General features: G+C 41.4%; 1 protein-coding gene across 5 annotated transcripts in view; it reads left to right on the top strand.

Annotated features, from left to right (window-relative positions):
• LOC128697830 (collagen alpha-1(I) chain) overlaps positions 1–17,884 on the top strand; it is a 596,471-nt gene extending 578,587 nt beyond the window's left edge. For 4 of the 5 annotated variants that reach the window (XM_053789760.2, XM_053789762.2, XM_053789761.2 and 1 more), the window contains 8 exons: positions 230–377; positions 924–1,025; positions 2,391–2,620; positions 3,896–4,102; positions 4,418–4,634; positions 7,907–9,346; positions 9,892–10,096; positions 13,966–17,884. In XM_053789760.2, coding sequence (XP_053645735.1) covers positions 230–377; positions 924–1,025; positions 2,391–2,620; positions 3,896–4,102; positions 4,418–4,634; positions 7,907–9,346; positions 9,892–10,096; positions 13,966–16,489 — 5,073 coding nt within the window. In that variant the 3' untranslated portion in view covers positions 16,490–17,884. The remainder of the gene's footprint in view (positions 1–229; positions 378–923; positions 1,026–2,390; positions 2,621–3,895; positions 4,103–4,417; positions 4,635–7,906; positions 9,347–9,891; positions 10,097–13,965) is intronic. The other variant, XM_053789763.2, reaches the window with a different exon arrangement.
• Positions 17,885–18,027: the final 143 nt, after the last annotated feature.

Raw genomic sequence — 18,027 nt, 5'->3', positions numbered from 1 at the left:
CATAGATTTATGTGACTGACAGTACAAGGGTTAGATGTTTGTTTCATGAACTACAAATGACAATAAAATCTTCAGATTTGTGCCATTAATGTGCATTGTTTTTAAAGCCATAATAAACTGTTTATAATATTGTTTATTTAACATACATTATTACTATACAGTAGTAAAGTTCCTCCTTGATGACATAACAGATGTAGCAGTAGTATTAACATCATAAATTATTTAACAGGTTAAAACAGAAATAGCTAATGGAGGCCCAGAAGGAGATATAAAACCTATTACGACATCAACTACCACCGCCACTACCACTGTCACTACTACCACCACAACAACTACCTCCACAACCACCACCACCACTCCGCCACATACTAGTGAAGGTAAGCAAATTAACTTAACACAACATTAATGCTCCTCTGCCTCTACACTGTAATTTATTATTTCTTTAACTACTTTTATTTTGAATGGTTGTATTTTGTGTATACAGTATCTCATAATCTTCCTCGAATCCTTTTTCATTATTTTAGAAATAAAAAAAGAGAAGGGATAATAAAAATAGCAAGTACTGCATTCATATTTTATATGAAGTAAGGATTATTAATATCTTTACTGGATTTATTAATGATCATATTCTGTATCTAAATTAGCAGCAGAGAATAACAAAGAAAACTAAAACATACACATTGTGAATGATGTGACTTTGTAATAGTTGTACATGTTGGCACTGTAATAGTTGTACATGTTGGCACTGTAATAGTTGTACATGTTGGCACTGTATCCAAAAAAATGAGTGAAGATGCTATTTTGAAATTTATTAGGGAAAAACAAGAAACTTAAACTTGAAAATATATGTGTGGGCAGAAAATTATTGCCAATATATTTAGTGAGTTTGGGATGGTGAGCATGGGTACCTATGGTGCCGGCAGGTTGTAACGTTATTGGTGATGGTGACGGGGCTAAAGTGGCGGGTGTCTGCGCAGGAGTTGGCAGCCTGGATGGGGTCTCCCTACCCCAACTCCACACAGCAGGTAGGATATCATGCATACCTTGCATTGTGTCTACATAGTGGAAATATGTACCTAAATAGTTGAGCCTTATACAGTACTGTATATAATGTGAGTCAAGCAAAGGTACTATTATCATACACAATTTTTTTATTAATACCTTAATTGTAGTCAAGAGTATGTGTGTTGAATACCCTTACTGGAAGTTAATTTACCAGAGAAATAAAATCATTTACCGCTAAGTTTTATAAGAAAGAAACTGGGAACTGAGAATAAAATATCAGATATGGAGGCGGCACGGTGTTATAAAATGGTTAAAAAGTATAGATGTGTATGTAACAGCATAATTCCTATAGTATTAGTATAAAGACACTGTTTACAGAACAAGTATTTACTGGGACGTTTTGCTCAGGTTGTGGAAAAAAGACTATGTACAGTTCAGGACATTTATTAAATGAATTTTGCTACTCATGGTAGCTTCAGGCCTTCATTAGAACTGAAAAAGTCACTCATAGATTTATCATGAAGCTCTCCTCTGAGTAAAACATAGTCCTAATAAAAATTTGATCTACATATTGTGTCCTTATGCATAAATATGAAAGTTACAATACTGTGTTTGGAACCTGCACATTGAAGAAGAAAGTTGCACTGCTTTTCAGTTTGTCCTGGATCATTGTACACCTTGATAACAATCTTGAATGAATTTGTAAAATAGAGCAAACTGCAGGATGTGCAACAGTCTTATTTAGTGGATATGGAGTTTCCCTGCCATTGTTTTTACTGCTTAGTAAGAGTGGTACTGCTGAATGCACTTGAGAAAAAATAATCCGGATATCAGAAACTAGCCATTAGCTATATTGGCTGCTGTACAGTTCACTGAAATATGAATGTCTTCTTGTTAGTTATTTGTTGATTAGTTTCCTCTCAGTATGTCCTTTTAAAGCAGGAAATGTTAATTTGTTTAGTAGGTTCTTACTTGCTAATCCCTGTACAGTACAGTATTTGGTTTTCACTAGATATTGTACAGTATACCATCTTGCCACCTAATTGGTGTGGAAATTATTTTAATGAACTAAAATATATTTTATATCCATTATTAATTTGTCTAGTGTAAAAATTAAATTAACTGGACTACAGTGAGAGTAAATACGTACAGTACTTTCAATAAAATTATAGTGATGACTGAATTTTATACTGGTAAATAAAAGTAATCCTGCCATTTTAAAAGAAAATAACATGTATTAAATTTATAAATAAATTAGCAGATGATGTTTTCCAACCTAGTCTTATCTGTACTGTATTACATTTTTTATAAAACACCAGACTCATTTGAATACATTGACATTCTTATAGATCATTTACTAATATTCAAACTTACACTCTTTGCAGATGGAGGGGACGGGGGTGTTCTGGGTGCGGGCATGGGAGGCATGGGGGTGAAGGGCGGGTCAGGGGCAGGAGTGTCAACCAGTGATGCCCAGTACATGCAGCAACAGAGCCAGATTTTCGTCTTCACTACCCACTTGGCCAACAAAGCTGCGGAGGCTGTTATACAAGGATCCTTTCATAATATCATCGCCTTTCACTGTGCTCAACCCGGGACAAAGAAATTACTAGAGGTATTGTACCAGTCCTTTAATGTGGTAAAAGCTATGTAACCCATTCAAGTTTGGCTCTTTTTTTTTAATTAATAATAATTATAATAATTTAGGTAGTAGGTTGGTAGACAGCAACTGCCCAGGGAGGTACTACCCTCCTACCAAGTGAGTGTAAAATGGAAGCCTGTAATTGTTTTACATGATGGTAGGATTGCTGGGGTCTTTTTTCTGTCTCATAAACATAAAAGATTTCAGGTACATCTTGCTACATCTAATTACATTTAGGTCACACTACACATGCATGTACAAGCATATTTTTTTTATATGACAGTAGATGTCACTTCAAATAGCCAATATCCCAAACCCCTCCTTTAAAGTGGAGGCACTGTACTTCCCATTTCCAGAACTCCAGTCTTGCTAACCAAAACATATTTTTTTAATTTTGTTTATAGATTTCACCATTTTAATTCTTCTTCTTTCAACAAACTGGCTGTATCCCACCAAGGCAGGGTGGCCCAAAAAGAAAAACAAAAGTTTCTCTTTTTAAATTTAGTAATTTATACAGGAGAAGGGGGGACTATCCCCTTGCTCCTGGCATTTTAGCCGCCTCTTACAACATGCATGGCTTACGGAGGAAGAATTCTGTTCCACTTCCCCATGGAGATAAGAGGAAATAAACAAGAACAAGAACTAGTAAGAAAATAGAAGAAAACCCAGAGGGGTGTGTGTATATATATATGCTTGTACATGTATGTGTAGTGTGACCTAAGTGTAAATAGAAGTAGCAAGATGTACCTGAAACCTTGCATGTTTATGAGACAGAAAAATGGACACCAGCAATCCTACCATCATGTAAAACAATTACAGGCTTTCGTTTTACACTCACTTGGCAGGAATGTAGTACCTCCCTGGGCGGTTGCTGTCTACCAACCTACTACCTATAGTAGTATTAATATCTTCATGTATATACAAATCATCTCCAAGGGAAAGTAGAAAATACCCAAGTGTTGCACTTGTGTCTAATTCATCAACTTGTTGGTTCTTTGAACCATTTATCTGCAATTCTTCTTCTGTAAGTCATGTGTGTCATAAGAGGTGACTAAAATGCTGGGAGCCAGGGGCTAGTAAAACCTCTTCTGTATAATTTACTAAATTTAAAAAGAAAAGATTTCATTATTCTTTTTAAGTCACCCTGCCTTGGTGGGATACAGCCAGTTCATTGAAAAAAAAATATATAAATCTATGTAGTGAATACTTACTGCAGGCAGTAGTATTGATATCTCTATGTTTATACAGAAACACCCTCTGAAGACCACCCAGTTTGTCCGGCATAATCCTGCCCAGTGGTTGAACAACTTAGTTGTCAAGGGCAACAAGGGAGGCCATATGAAAGGTCCCATGGTTCCTAATGGTCCTATGATGGCCAATGGTCCCATGGGGCCTGGTGGACCCATGGGTCCATGTGGACCTATGGGAGGACCTGGTGGGGAGATGGGACCCATGGTGAGTGCCTCTATTATCTATCTTCATCATTGATATGCTCTGCCTATGAAAAATATAATTTATGCATATTTTAAACAAAAGATATAAGTTGATTTATTATAATGATATATTTAAGATTCATTAAAAAAACAGCCAAGTAATAAAATTAAGTAGTTTAGATAATTACATCAATTTAATGATTAACATTAATTACTTTGATGATAATTTCTTTATTAGACATAATTAACATTAATCATTATGTCTAAACAATTTATAGAATACATGTATGATGTTTGGGGAAGAAAAATGTTACTAAAACTTATGTTTAAACCACAGGGTGAGGGGCCTATGATGGGTCATGGAGACATGAGCAGTCCTGGCATGATGGGTCCTGGAGGTCCTGGTAGTATGATGGGCCCAGGGCATAATGGGGGACCTGGAATGATGGGACCAAGAGGACCAAGCATGATGGGTCCTGGAGGGCCAGGGATGCCAGGACCTGGTGGACAGATGATGATGCCTATGATGGGACCTAATGGACAGAGAGTACAAGGTATACCAGTACTGTATCTCTTCTTTCACTTAATATGTATTGAACAATCCATCTGTTTTTATTGGTTTGGTCAGAGTAATTATACAGTGCAACCTCGGTTTTTGTATGCCCTGGTTTTCATAGGATTCAGTTTTCGATGACTTTTTTTCCTTGAAATTTTGTCCCAGTTTTCGTAGTCTGCCATACTAAACATATCTGCCTGCCCAGGCCCACACAAAGCATCCTGTGCGTTCTGACTCAGTCTGGCTTTGTTTTTCGTTGAGTGAGCATTACCCCACGCGTTCATCTGAAACATTTCGTAATAATCCATTATTTTTTTGTGCTTATTTATTGAGTGCGACTGCTAAATAAGCCACCATAGGGCCAAAGAAAGTTCCGAGTGTCAGCCCTTTGATAAAGAAGGTGAGAAACACGATAGAATTCAAAAAAGAACTCGTAGCAAAGTATGAAAGTGGCGTATGCATGGCTGATCTTGCCAGTAAAAGACAAAGAAGGGAAGTAACCCTGGGTAGGGCCTTGATACCTGAAGTCCTTATGGAGGAGGATTCCCCTTCCAAACAATAACCTCTCTTCTCTCTCCCCTCCTCACCATCTTCCATATGCCAACAAGAGTCTTCAATAAAGGTAAAAGTGATGTTAAATGTTCATTTATCCATTTCATTAGTCATTTATATTTATTTCTCATTGTTTTCTGTATGTAAAACTATAGTTATTTTCTATAAAATGTATTTTTTGTAATATTTTTGGGTGTCTGGAATGGATTAATTGGATTTACTTTATTTCTTATGGGAAATATTGCTTTAGTTTTCGTACTGTTCGGTTTTTGTCAGACTTCCTGGAATGAATTAATCACGAAAACCGAGGTTCCACTGTATATACATTAAAGTGTCTATTTTGCATCTTCTATTAAAAAAGTAGTCTGCTTCACATATCTCTTTAACTGTGCAACTGCTGTATGACCCATACTAGTTTAGTGCTTCCCCATGAATATAATAAACTATGCAACTAACACTTTTGTGCAAATACTGTACATCCATTACTCTGTCTGTCCATTATTGTTTTGATTCATTCTTTTTCAGCTTATATACACCATTCATTCACTCCCATCCATTATTTAATAAGGTCAAACCAACACTCTTCTACCTTTCAGTAATTCCTTTCTCTTACATTGTACCTAAAAACTACCTGCAAATACTCTTGACCACTGGTTCCCAAACTTCTGATGATCTTGTTTTATATCATCAACTGCATACCCCTGTGTATAGATTTAAGAATACTGTGCTATATACCCCTAAAATTTGTACATATCTTTGATGTGCAGCAGTATATCTGAAGGAGGCTTCAGAGGGGTCAGTGTCTCCACAACCTGGCTAACTAACAAACACAATGAACCAAGATTTTTTCTTTTTGCCTTTCTCCAAATTTTTCCATATTAGGCATCTGCTTAGTTTGCTTTATGGTTGAAGTGGTTCTTATTACAGCATTGGTTATATAACAAATTTTCAAGAACAAGTCTTGAGAAAAATATATCACAAAAGTAAGACTAAATGTAGTTTAACCTCTTCACTGTTGGAAACCTCAAAATTAAAAATGCTGACAGTATTGTCACCATATAAAAAAAAAGGTAGAGAATCTTTTTCTAACGGGAATGACACAAAATATACATAATTTTATGGAAAACTCAAGGAATTAAGCAGGCACAAAATTAGCAGTCTGGGTGCAACTTACGCAATAGCAGTTTCACCCTCTTTGAGTCCTATTTCAAGCCAATTCTATTGTTTAGTTTGACTAAATTCTTAGCAATTTCGCTAATGTGCCTTCCGTTCTGTCAGTTAAGCACAAGAAACTGCCCATTTAACTATCAGAATTACTCTATAAGTTACACAGAAGTTGGTAATTTGGCTAATTTTACACCAAATTCAAAAGAATTCCAGTTTAAAGAGTCCAAAATAAACACAGTAGACATTCCTGGCACCAAAACAACATTTCCTCTGTTTATTATCCTCAGGCCTCTCCTGCCCAGTAAAAGGTTAACCTCAGACCTCTCCTATATTACACTTGCCCTCCATATTGAAGTCATCATCACACAAAAAATAGATTAACGCTATTTCTCAGATTAATAAAATATAAACAAGAATGAGTGGTTATAGTTTGTCATCTCAGCAAATGAAGCAAACCTAGTAAAAACCCATAAAATAGATTAGGGAAGTGTATGGGGATGCCTTACCTGTCCTCAGGAAAATTGTCAAAAATTAAATATTTCCAATATTATGAGGTCAATTTCAAGCTACTTCTGGTCCTGAAACTAACCAAAATTATCTGTGTTTTGGCAGTGTATCTTCCATTCTTATAGGTAGTAGGTTGGTAGACGGCAACCGCCCAGGGAGGTACTACCGTCCTGCCAAGTGAGTGTAAAACGGAAGCCTGTAATTGTTTTACACGATGGTAGGATTGCTGGTGTCTTTTTATTCTGTCTCATACACATGCAAGATTTCAGGTATGTCTTGCTACTTCTACTTACACTTAGGTCACACTACACATACATGTACAAACATATATATATACACACCCCTCTGGGTTTTCTTCTATTTTCTTTCTAGTTCTTGTTTATTTCCTCTTACCTCCATGGGGAAGTGGAACAGAATTCTTCCTCCGTAAGCCATGCGTGTTGTAAGAGGCGACTAAAATGCCGGGAGCAAGGGGCTAGTAACCTCTTTTCCTGTATATATTACTAAATGTAAAAGGAGAAACTTTCGTTTTTCCTTTAGGGCCACCCTGCCTCGGTGGGATACAGCCGGTGTGTTGAAAGAAGAAAGATCTTCCATTCTATTAAATAACACCAAGAAATAACCAATAAAACCATAAAAAACCAAGTCACTATTTTAAACCAGACACAAAGGTCAGAGGTTTTCTTTTTCCATGATGCAGTGCATGGGGCAAGATTTTTAATTCTGTGCACACTCGCCACACAGACTCATTCTGTCTAGGCCAAAACTTACTGCTCACAGCTTATCTGAGGGAACTAGATCAAAACAAAGATCTGCATGTGCAACCTTGGCTTCAGTAATGTAGATCTACATAAATTACCCTGGCATCAATAACTTAGATCTACATACGAGACAGTGAAAGGGTTAAAGATGAAAGTAAATATTCTAAGAAAATAGGGATGCTTTTATTCTCTCTTTCTTTGACTATCTGAGGCTTCATTCACCTGTTCCATTATACTTAAATCTAAATAAATTGGCCCTTCTAACATTTTGTGATGATTGTAGGTGCCCCAGCAGGTGTTAAAGTACCAGATGATCACCTCACACCAGAACAGCGTCAGCACCGAGAAGAACAAATGGCTCGGATACGTCACATGCAAGCATTATTACTGCCAGAACTCCATTCTCCAAGCCAGAATGATAATGGCCATCCTGGAAACCAGCCTCCTTGCTCTTCGGGTCAAAGTGTAGCAAATATGATGCCATGCTCTCAAAGTCAAACACAATCAGTCTCACAGGTTTCCCAGTCAGGCCCATCCTGTTCCCAAGCAACACCTGTTACCTGCATGGGTCCATCTCCAGTTACTGGAATGGGACCTTCTCCTGGTATGGGCACTAGTCCAAATATGGGACCCTCACCAGGAATGGGTCCTAGTCCAGGAATGGGCCCAAGTCCAGGCATGCCCAACACCAGTATGGGTCCAGGGCCAGGCATGGGTCCTGGCATGGGCCCAGGGCCTGGGATGGGTATGTCACCAGGTATGATGGGTCCTGGTGGTCCAAATTCTATGGTGTCCCAAAGTGGGGTAATGATGGGTCAAGGCCACATGGGAAATAACATGATGATGACCTCGCAAGCAAACATGATGGGTGGCCCAATGGGTCCAGGTGTCCCAGGAATGAGAATGGGCCCTGGTGGGCCCCAATCTATGATGATGGCTGGACCAAATCCTGCATCATCTATGGCAGCTCAAGCTGAGTGGCAAAGATTGCAAGCAGAATTTTTTGAAAGTAAGAGAAAAAAAGGTGGTCCAGGATGTCCAGATGGTTCCATGGGTCCTATGGGTCCAATGGGACCTATGGGTCCTGGTGGTCCAATGGGTCCTGGGGGTCCAATGGGTCCAGGTGGGCCTATGGGACCAGGTGGACCTATGGGTCCAGGTGGACCTATGGGACCAGGTGGACCTATGGGACCAGGTGGACCTATGGGCCCAGGTGGACCCATGGGTCCAGGTGGACCCATGGGACCAGGTGGGCCTATGGGACCAAGTGGGCCTATGGGTCCAGGTGGTCATATGGGTCCAGGTGGTCCTATGGGTCCAGGAGGACCTATGGGTATGGGCAGTCACATGGTAGGAGGACCTATGATGCCTGGGTCATTGAGTGGTAATATGGGTCCTGGTGGTATGCGCCCCATGGGCCCTGGTGCCCGTATGCAGGGTCCACCTCCCCCATATCACGGTCCACGTCCCATTGGTAATGGCCCCTTGTCATCTCCGGGGTCACCATCTATGTGTGCCATGACTTCCCCTCGTATGCCAGGAGGGGGGCCTGGAGGAGGGCCAGGAGGGGGTCCAGGAGGAGGGCCAGGCATGAGACTAGCAGGGCCAGGTGACTCTCCTCGACCACTAAACCCAAGTAACCCAACAACTCCTGTCAGTGGGCCTCCCATCACCAGCCCATCACTACAACAGAAAGATCAGCAGCCTCACACACCACAGTCAGGTGAGATGACCTTTTTTTTTTTCTTTAAGAAAAACATAAAAAGTGATTGGGAGAGTAGTAACATTAGTCAGGGGGTCTTACAATGAAATACGTACTGTTTTAGGACGAATGGTTTTCTCCCTCTTGATGTTATATAACATTAACATTATCTTTTAGAATTAAAGCCCAGAATGATCCATATGGGTTTAGCATTTTTTGTAAATACAAGAATTTCTTAAATTATTATAATCAAAACCAAGTGCTAAACCCACAAGGGTCATACAGTGCTGAAGAGTTTCTTAAAACTGACCACATACTACATGTCACATTTTGAATTAAGTGTATTTCTTCTGTAATTTTTGTGATCTGATTATTTTAAGACTCGTGGTAACTATAATCTTTGCCTGCCCACATTACTGGATTTCATTATTTTTACAGTGAAGTACAATAATGAAGATATATTTTATTTGTATTATACATAATAAAAAATATATGTAAAAGAATTTTTATGTAAGATTTTTTTTTTTAACTCAGAGAAACATTACAGTTGTTGGTGTTTGTTACAGGTGACACATCATTTGGGAGACAGTTACAAACCTTGGCTCAACAAAAGCACCAGCAAGCAGGACAGCCACAAGGAGGAAAGGAGCCTAACCTTATGCCAGTCCCATCCCCCCAACAGATACAATACCTCAGTACCTTTGAAGGTCAGGAACTGACCATTCAGAAACAGCCAAACACCAGCCTTCGAGATTCTGATATTATGTCTCCGTAAGTGTTACAACAAATTCTCTTTACACTATAACTAATGCTATATTCTGATACTCATTTATCTTATTACCTTAGTGGCTGTCATGTTAACATGAGAGACTGTAATGCAGTCTGTCCTATACTTGACAAATTATCACAATTCTCATGTTTACCAAATCCCTATTACCATATAAATTAGGTTTTTAACAGTTTGGAGTTAGCCCTACTTAATCTTATTTGTACAGTATAGGCTTCACATGTCCAGCTGAAACTAAGTTCCAGAAACAAAATAATTGTTTACAAGAAGCGGTGCCTGCTTGCCTACCTGCCTGCGAAAGACAGGCTTACCCTGTTGCTGGTGTCAATGCCTCTGGATATTTCAAACTGCAGCCTATGCTTGTTTATCACTCAGAAAACCCTAGTGTTTAAACAACAAAAAGAATCCAAGGGCAGGTTGAGTGTGTTCTGGCATTTTGGAATGAATTACCAAAAACCATATATTTTGTGGTTTGAGTTATGATATTTTGGAGATACATTATGTCTTCTGGAATGGATTAATATAATTCAGGAACCACTGTATATTGAAAGTTTCAGTTAAGTGGAAGGGAAGGCCAGCAGAGGCAGGAGGGAGACTGTACATGTACCAGATGTGGGTGGTGGGAGACTGTCTACAATTCTTTAGCAGGCAGCCTGCTAATTTTATTTTTAGCAACATAGTTTCAGTTGGACATGAGAAGCATGTCTCTATCACCACAATGAAAATGAACAGGTCTTGGATGAAGACTGGGCCATACAAACTTTTGATTAAGTGGGGTGTATGATTAGACTGGACAGTCAGTTGATATAATAGATTTGGTCCACTATAGGACATCCCATTCAACATACATGTTAAACCTTTGTCTGGCCAGATTTTTTGTCTGTTTTAGATGATATCTGCTTTATGGGGTCCATTTTATTGGACATATACTGTATACAGGTCTCCCTCAACATTCGCGGGCTTCACACATTTGCGAATTCCCAACTGCCAAATCATATTTAAGTTTCCCGCCACCCACGAGTCTCTACTACCCTCCCTCTGACCCCCAAAACTGACAGCCAGCCTTCCCACCACTCAGTGTGGTGAGTGTTTTGTTCATTATTTGCTATTAAACTACAGTATAAATAACGTCAATCCATTCATGACTGAATATTGGAATGGCTATTCGCACAGGTATTGGACGGTGACATCATATGTTTACTCTTGAACACGGCAAAGAATCAAACATTTCTGCTACTGCTAATAATAATAATAATAATACGATAGCATTGAAGGAAATTGTACAAAAATATGAGGGTTGAAGGAGTGGTTGAGGCATCGTCAGTCAGTGTGGCTTTGTTTATGCTGGAGTGAGCATTAGTCTCCACACTCTTCCAAACATTTCACATTGTGTTTGGTGCTTGTAGATTGAGTGTGGCTGGAGTGGTAGAGGCAGTGGTATTTAATAAGATATATATTATTAATAATAGTAATACATGTTATTATTAATAACATGTATTATTATTAACAACATGTTATTAAAAACCACTCCCTCAACCGCTGCCTCTACCACTCCAGTCGCACTCAATCTACAATCACCAAACACAGTGAATTATTGTGAAATGTTTGGAAGAGAGCGGAGATTAATACTCACTCCAGTATAAACAAAGCCACACTGACGATGCATAAACCACTTCTTCTACCACTGCTTTAACCCTCGTATTTTTGTACTATTTCCTTCCTCAATTCTATCATATTAATAATAATAATACGATAGAATTGAAGAAGGAAATTGTACAAAAATACGAGGGTTGAAGCAGTGGTTGAGGCATCGTCAGTCAGTGTGGCTTTGTTTATGCTGGAGTGAGCATTAGTCTCCACACTCTTCCAAACATTTCACAATAATTCATTGTGTTTGGTGCTTGTAGATTGACTGTAACTGCTACATAATTAACCATGAGCCCAAAGAAACTTGCTAGTGCCAGCCCTTTGGTAAAGAGATTGAGAAACACTATATAATTGAAGAAAGAAATTGTACCAAAATACTAGCAGTGCACTGCAGTGGTTGAGGCATACATGTTATTAAACCATAACATGTATGTAGTTTGGAAGTTAGGAGGAGGTGCGGGATTACCAAAACTGTTGTCCAGAGGGCTGAGGAAGGGTTGTTGAGGTGGTTCGGACATGTAGAGAGAATGGAGCGAAACAGAATGACTTCAAGAGTGTATCAGTCTGTAGTGGAAGGAAGGCGGGGTAGGGGTCGGCCTAGGAAAGGTTGGAGGGAGGGGGTAAAGGAGGTTTTGTGTGCGAGGGGCTTGGACTTCCAGCAGGCGTGCGTGAGCGTGTTTGATAGGAGTGAATGGAGACGAATGGTTTTTAATACTTGACGTGCTGTTGGAGTGTGAGCAAAGTAACATTTATGAAGGGGTTCAGGGAAACCGGCAGGCCGGACTTGAGTCCTGGAGATGGGAAGTACAGTGCCTGCACTCTGAAGGAGGGGTGTTAATGTTGCAGTTTAAAAACTGTAGTGTAAAGCACCCTTCTGGCAAGACAGTGATGGAGTGAATGATGGTGAAAGTTTTTCTTTTTCGGGCCACCCTGCCTTGGTGGGAATCGGCCAGTGTGATAATAAAAAAAAAAAAAAAAACGTATGTATTCAGTACAATATTTTATGACATTTTCATGTATTTTATGATTGTTCATAGTTCAACAAGTTAAGGAAGCAGTATTGTATTATATTTCCCTACAATATATTGGGGCACCAAACATTCGTGATTTTTCAGCATTCGCGAGGCTCTTGATCCCCTAACCCTCGCGAATGTTCGAGGGAGACCTGTATATGTTTTAACACTGGTCATCTCCCACAGATGCAGGGTGACCCCAAAAAATAAGGAATGCTTTCAAAAAGATTTTCTCTTGATAATTAGTAATTTATACAGGAGAAGGGGTTCCTAGCCCCTTGCTTCTGGCATTTTAGTCGCCTCTTACAACATGCATGGCTTACAGAGGAAGGATTCTTTTCCACTTCTCATGAAGTTACTATATTTATATATATAGTTATTTTTCTTTCAGTTCACTGGTCTCATCTTCTAATGCATCTCTGTCTATCTCTAGAAGATACCTGTGCTACTTGGCATAATTTGACAAGTGAAAACCTCTAAACAAGTCAACAGAGTTCCCAGATTATACAAAAAATGTGATTGTTTTAGCAAGATGACCTGTAGCTCAATGACAGAGCAGTTTTCTTACAACCAAGAAACCAGAGTTTGAAACATATAGGCTTATTAGGCAAAAAAGTGATCTAAGAATTCAGTTTAAGACATGTGAAATGGGAGTCTGTAGTAAATGCTGTAATGGCAGAAAAAATCTAAGGACATTCTCTTTGGATTATGGATTGGTAGAAAGGATGGAGTAAAGCAGGTTGACCAAGTGGATGCATAAATCTCAGATGGATGGAAGGTGGAGTCAGTAACATCTAAGAAAAGGGTTTGAAATAGGTTGAGAGGTAATAGCTTAAGTATCCAGCAGGCACATGGGGGTATGTTAGAGTAAATCAAAGTTTATTGAAGAGATTAAATGTACCTTTGGAGTGTGAGCATGGAAATGTCTATGAAGGGATTCAGGGAAAACAGGTGGAATTTTACTGGTAGTGTACATTGCCTGCACTTAAGGTAGTAATGTTGAGGTTTGATGGGTCATTGAATCATATTTGTGCATTTTTTGGAAAGATAGTTTGGAGTGAATGAATGATGGATGTATTCTTTGAGTAACACTGCTTTGTGGGAAAGAGCTGATGAATTGAACAAAAAAGTTGTGTTGAAATTTGCTTGCCAGATACATTATTTTTTTTAATCTTATTTTGTTTTTGTTACAGGCTGGGAGATACCAGTGTTGGTGATGGGAGTCGATTATCTGGCCCAGGAACTCCATTGGGTGGTCCCACTACCCCTCTTACGCCATCCTCTGAGCCAGCACCAAGGTTCACAGGTCCAAATACACCGGATCGCTTCCCCGTGCCATCACCTGGCATGCCAGTGCACTCTGCTCCTCATACCCCTCAAGCAACGCCAGAAAATAAGGGGTCTCAACAGCGGTACACTGGTCCATCGCCGCAGGCACAAGCTCAGTCAACCAACTCTAGTGCCACCACAACTCCTACGAACAACAATAGCAATAATAGTAGTACCAACACTGGTAACAGCAACAGTAATAATAACAGTAATAATAGTAATAATTCCAACACTAGTAACAACAGTGGTAGTCAAAGTGGTCCCAAAACACCTTCAATGGACTCCAGATTCCCAGTTCCATCGCCCAAGACTCCCAGTATGTGTAGTGGTCCAACAACGCCTAGTGGGGCAGACAGTATGCCACGATTCCCAGGAGCTTCACCTCTACAGTCTGGAGCAGTCGGTCCTGGAGGGGATATGACTCCCATAGGAGCAAGATTTCCTGGTCCTGTGGGTGGACCAACACCAGCATCAGCAAGCAGCAATCCAATGATGAGCAAGATGAGTAGTGGGTTCTCCATGTCTCCAGGTAAGATGGCATCTATGGATATAGCTGGAGATTTTCATAATCCAACAGCAGCCAACTTGCCTCTCAACCCCAATTGCAGCACACCTGGTGGTCTGCCTGTATCAGGCCCTGGCAAGGTGTTTGACCCCATCTCCTCTATGGCTCAAATGAGCCAGCAGCTCACTTCTGGAGCTTCTGGTTCCTCACCTCCTGTGTCTTCAGCTCCCACACCCACCATGCCCACTGGGACAGGACCTGCCATGAGTGTAGGAGGACCATCTGGTCCCAGTGGCCCTAGCATACCAAGTGGACCAGGAATGCCAGGTGCACCTGGGCTGCCTGGTGGACATGGTATGCCTTGTGGGCCTGGAATGCCTACTGGACCAGTCATGCCTGGAGGTCCTAACATGTCAGGACCCAGTATGGGTGGACCTGGAATGCCAGGACCTGTCATGCCTGGTGGGAACATGATGGATGGTCCTGGAATGGGGATGGGAATGCCTCCAGTATCATCCAGTCCAGGCATGATGCAGAGTCATGGAGCAATCTCCTCTCCGGTATGCAGTGGTGGTGGTCCAAGAGGAACGTCTCCCAGCAGTATGTCCATGATGGGTGGACCCAACACTCGAATGGTTGGTCCTAACAGCATGGTGCGACCCCCTGCTCCTAACTGTACTATGGCCGGGCCGTATCCCGGGGCAAATGTGCAAGTGAAACCCAGTGCTCCAAATACTATACAGTACCTGCCAGCTAGACCACAGAACACTGGAAATGGTCCCCGAGGACCACCAAGCTTAGACTTTTTACCGAGGTTTAATAATCCTAATGTGGACAGTAAAGTGCCGAGTTCGCCCATGTTCCCTAACAGTAGTACTCCCAATTCTATGTGTGGGTCCAATGTGCCAATGTCGACTATGGCTATGAGTGGGCCATGTGGGCCAATGACAGGACATATGTCTGGACCTATGAATGGACCAGGTGGACCAATGGGTGGCCCAAGTGGACCAATGGGTGGCCCAGGACCTATGTGTACTATGGCTGGGCCTAATGGACCTATGGTTAATATGAGTAATAATATGAGTAATATGAGTGGACCTAATGGACCTTTTCCTATGTCAGGACCAGGTGGCCCCATGCAAGGTCCAAATGGTCCAATGGGCATGGGTCCAAATGGTCCAATGGGTGGCCACATGGGAGGGCCAGGTGGGATGAGTGGACACAGTGGACCTATGATGGGCCCAAATGGACCCATGGGTGGGCCAAGTGGACCTATGATGGGACCTAATGGACCTATGGGAATGAATCCAAGTATGATGGGTGGAGCCTTAGGTCCTGGAAGTCAAATGATGGGACCTCGTGGTGGGGGACCCATGATGCGTGGGCCCAGTCCTGGTGGTATGATGGGAGGTATGGGTAGTGATATGTATCCCATGGGAGGACCTGGCCCTAACATGAGTGGAGGCCCAATGCCCACTGGCCCAGGTCCCAACCCTGGTGGCCCTAATCAAATGTTGAGTGGGTCAGGACCAATGTATGGGCCTAAAACTTCTCCTGTGGGCATGAACATGGGTGGACCTATGTGTGGGGCGCCAGACACAGCTCAGCCTCTTCCGCCATCTATGGGACAGTCGGGTAGTTTCAAGAACTCTCCATTCATGGGCCCCACCACTGCTGACCCAACGTATGCCGCCCAGTTCCACAGCTTCCAGCAGCAGCTGTACGCCACCAACACCCGTGGGGGCCCCAGCATGCCCATGCCTGGATCCATGGGTGGCCCTGGTGGACCAGGAGGGCCTGTTGTGACAGGTCCACCAGGAGGGCCAGGCATGCCTGGTCCTGGGCCTATGCCTGGCCAGGGCTTCCCATTTAACCCCAAGTGAGGCATGGGGAAAACTACCTCACAGGTGACCTGGTGCTAGCAGCTGCCGCCCAGCACACTCACCACTATGCAACTCTACCCCTCCCTTCACCCTTGCTGGCCACCAGTGGTGGTGGTTGTGACGGTGGTGGTGATCCTGCTCAAGTGTGGTGGTGGTGGTGGTGGTGGCGTGCCCCCTCCCCCGCGGCCCCTTGCCCCCTGACCAGTGACCCGTGGCGGGTGTGAGGGTCGCCCCTCCCCACCCACCCGTGTGCCCGTCCAGTGGTGGGGTTGCCCCCCCTACCCCGCACAGTCCACTCAGTTCTCACTTTTCAGGGCAACTTGTAAGTTTGTAGTTTCAATACTGTTAATGGGGTGCTTTGTAGTGTAAGTTATTCTTGCTCTGTTCACCTATCTGTCCTTCAGTGGTTGTTGACTGCTAGAAGATTTATTGCCAGTGCAGTGTTGAGGTGGAATGAAGGCGGTGTGTGGTGCCTGGCATGGGATGGCCCAGCTCATGTGCAGGGTCTGGCGTGGTGGCCCAGGCAGTGAGTGGTATGAGCCGGCCTCCTGTAAACCCCCACGTCACCTAAAGTACTGACAAACGCATGCTAATTGTTCTGGTGTGACCTTAGGCAGGCCACAGTGTTATTGGTGGCACAGCCAGTGCTGTGTGATGGTGCAGCTAAAAAATTTAGTTTTTTTTTTTTTTTTTTAAATCATTAATTTCCTAAAACTGACAATCAGTCTTTGTCATGTATATATATATGTGTGTGTATGTACATGCATACCCATGTCTGTATATACACACACACACAAAAGTGTGCATGTACATATATAGATGTATGTACGTATATAAAATATATACATGTACATATTTATATGTACATACATTATATATAAATTGCTTTTACTTTTGTGAATGTGTGTTGTACAAGTTGAATTACTAAGTAATACAGAAAGGCCGGTTTGCCAAGGTTATTTCCATCGTAAAATGCGTCAAGGAAGGTGCTTATTCGTCCACCTCGCTGCACTGGTTGATCAAAATGTCTACTATGACATCAGCATTGTACAAATTGTTGAGCCCTCTCTCTCTCATGCCACACTTACATCCACTGCAATGCAATATTCATGGATGCAGCTGCTTAAATGATGAAAGTGATTTTTTTTGGATGTTAAATTCCTGGTTAAGTTCATCCCTTGAAATGGTGAATATTTGTCTGATCCCTTCTTTGTATCATTGTAAAGTTTGTATTATATGTAAGTTTTTGTGTTTTCCTTTTTTGTTGTTTTTTAAGGTCACACTTCTGAAGCTACGGGCCGACCCTGATGTTTTGGCAGTATTTTAGAATGTAACTTGAAGGATGTGAACATTTTTATTATTGACAAATTTTACATAAAATAATTTTACAAGAAAGTGTTCGTATAATTTCCCTCATTCACACAGGGCCAATTTCCTTTTTGTAATTTTCTATTAAAATTGTTTAATTCATGTTAAGCCCTAAACCTGTGTAAGACACAGTGGAAGCTTGATCCTCCGTCTTCTTTGAGCGAGACGGA

This window comes from Cherax quadricarinatus, chromosome 68 (assembly GCF_038502225.1).
Source record: "Cherax quadricarinatus isolate ZL_2023a chromosome 68, ASM3850222v1, whole genome shotgun sequence".
NCBI lineage: Eukaryota > Metazoa > Arthropoda > Malacostraca > Decapoda > Parastacidae > Cherax > Cherax quadricarinatus.
The sequence above is the reverse complement of the archived record's forward strand: the minus strand, read 5'-3'. Positions and strand labels throughout refer to the sequence as shown.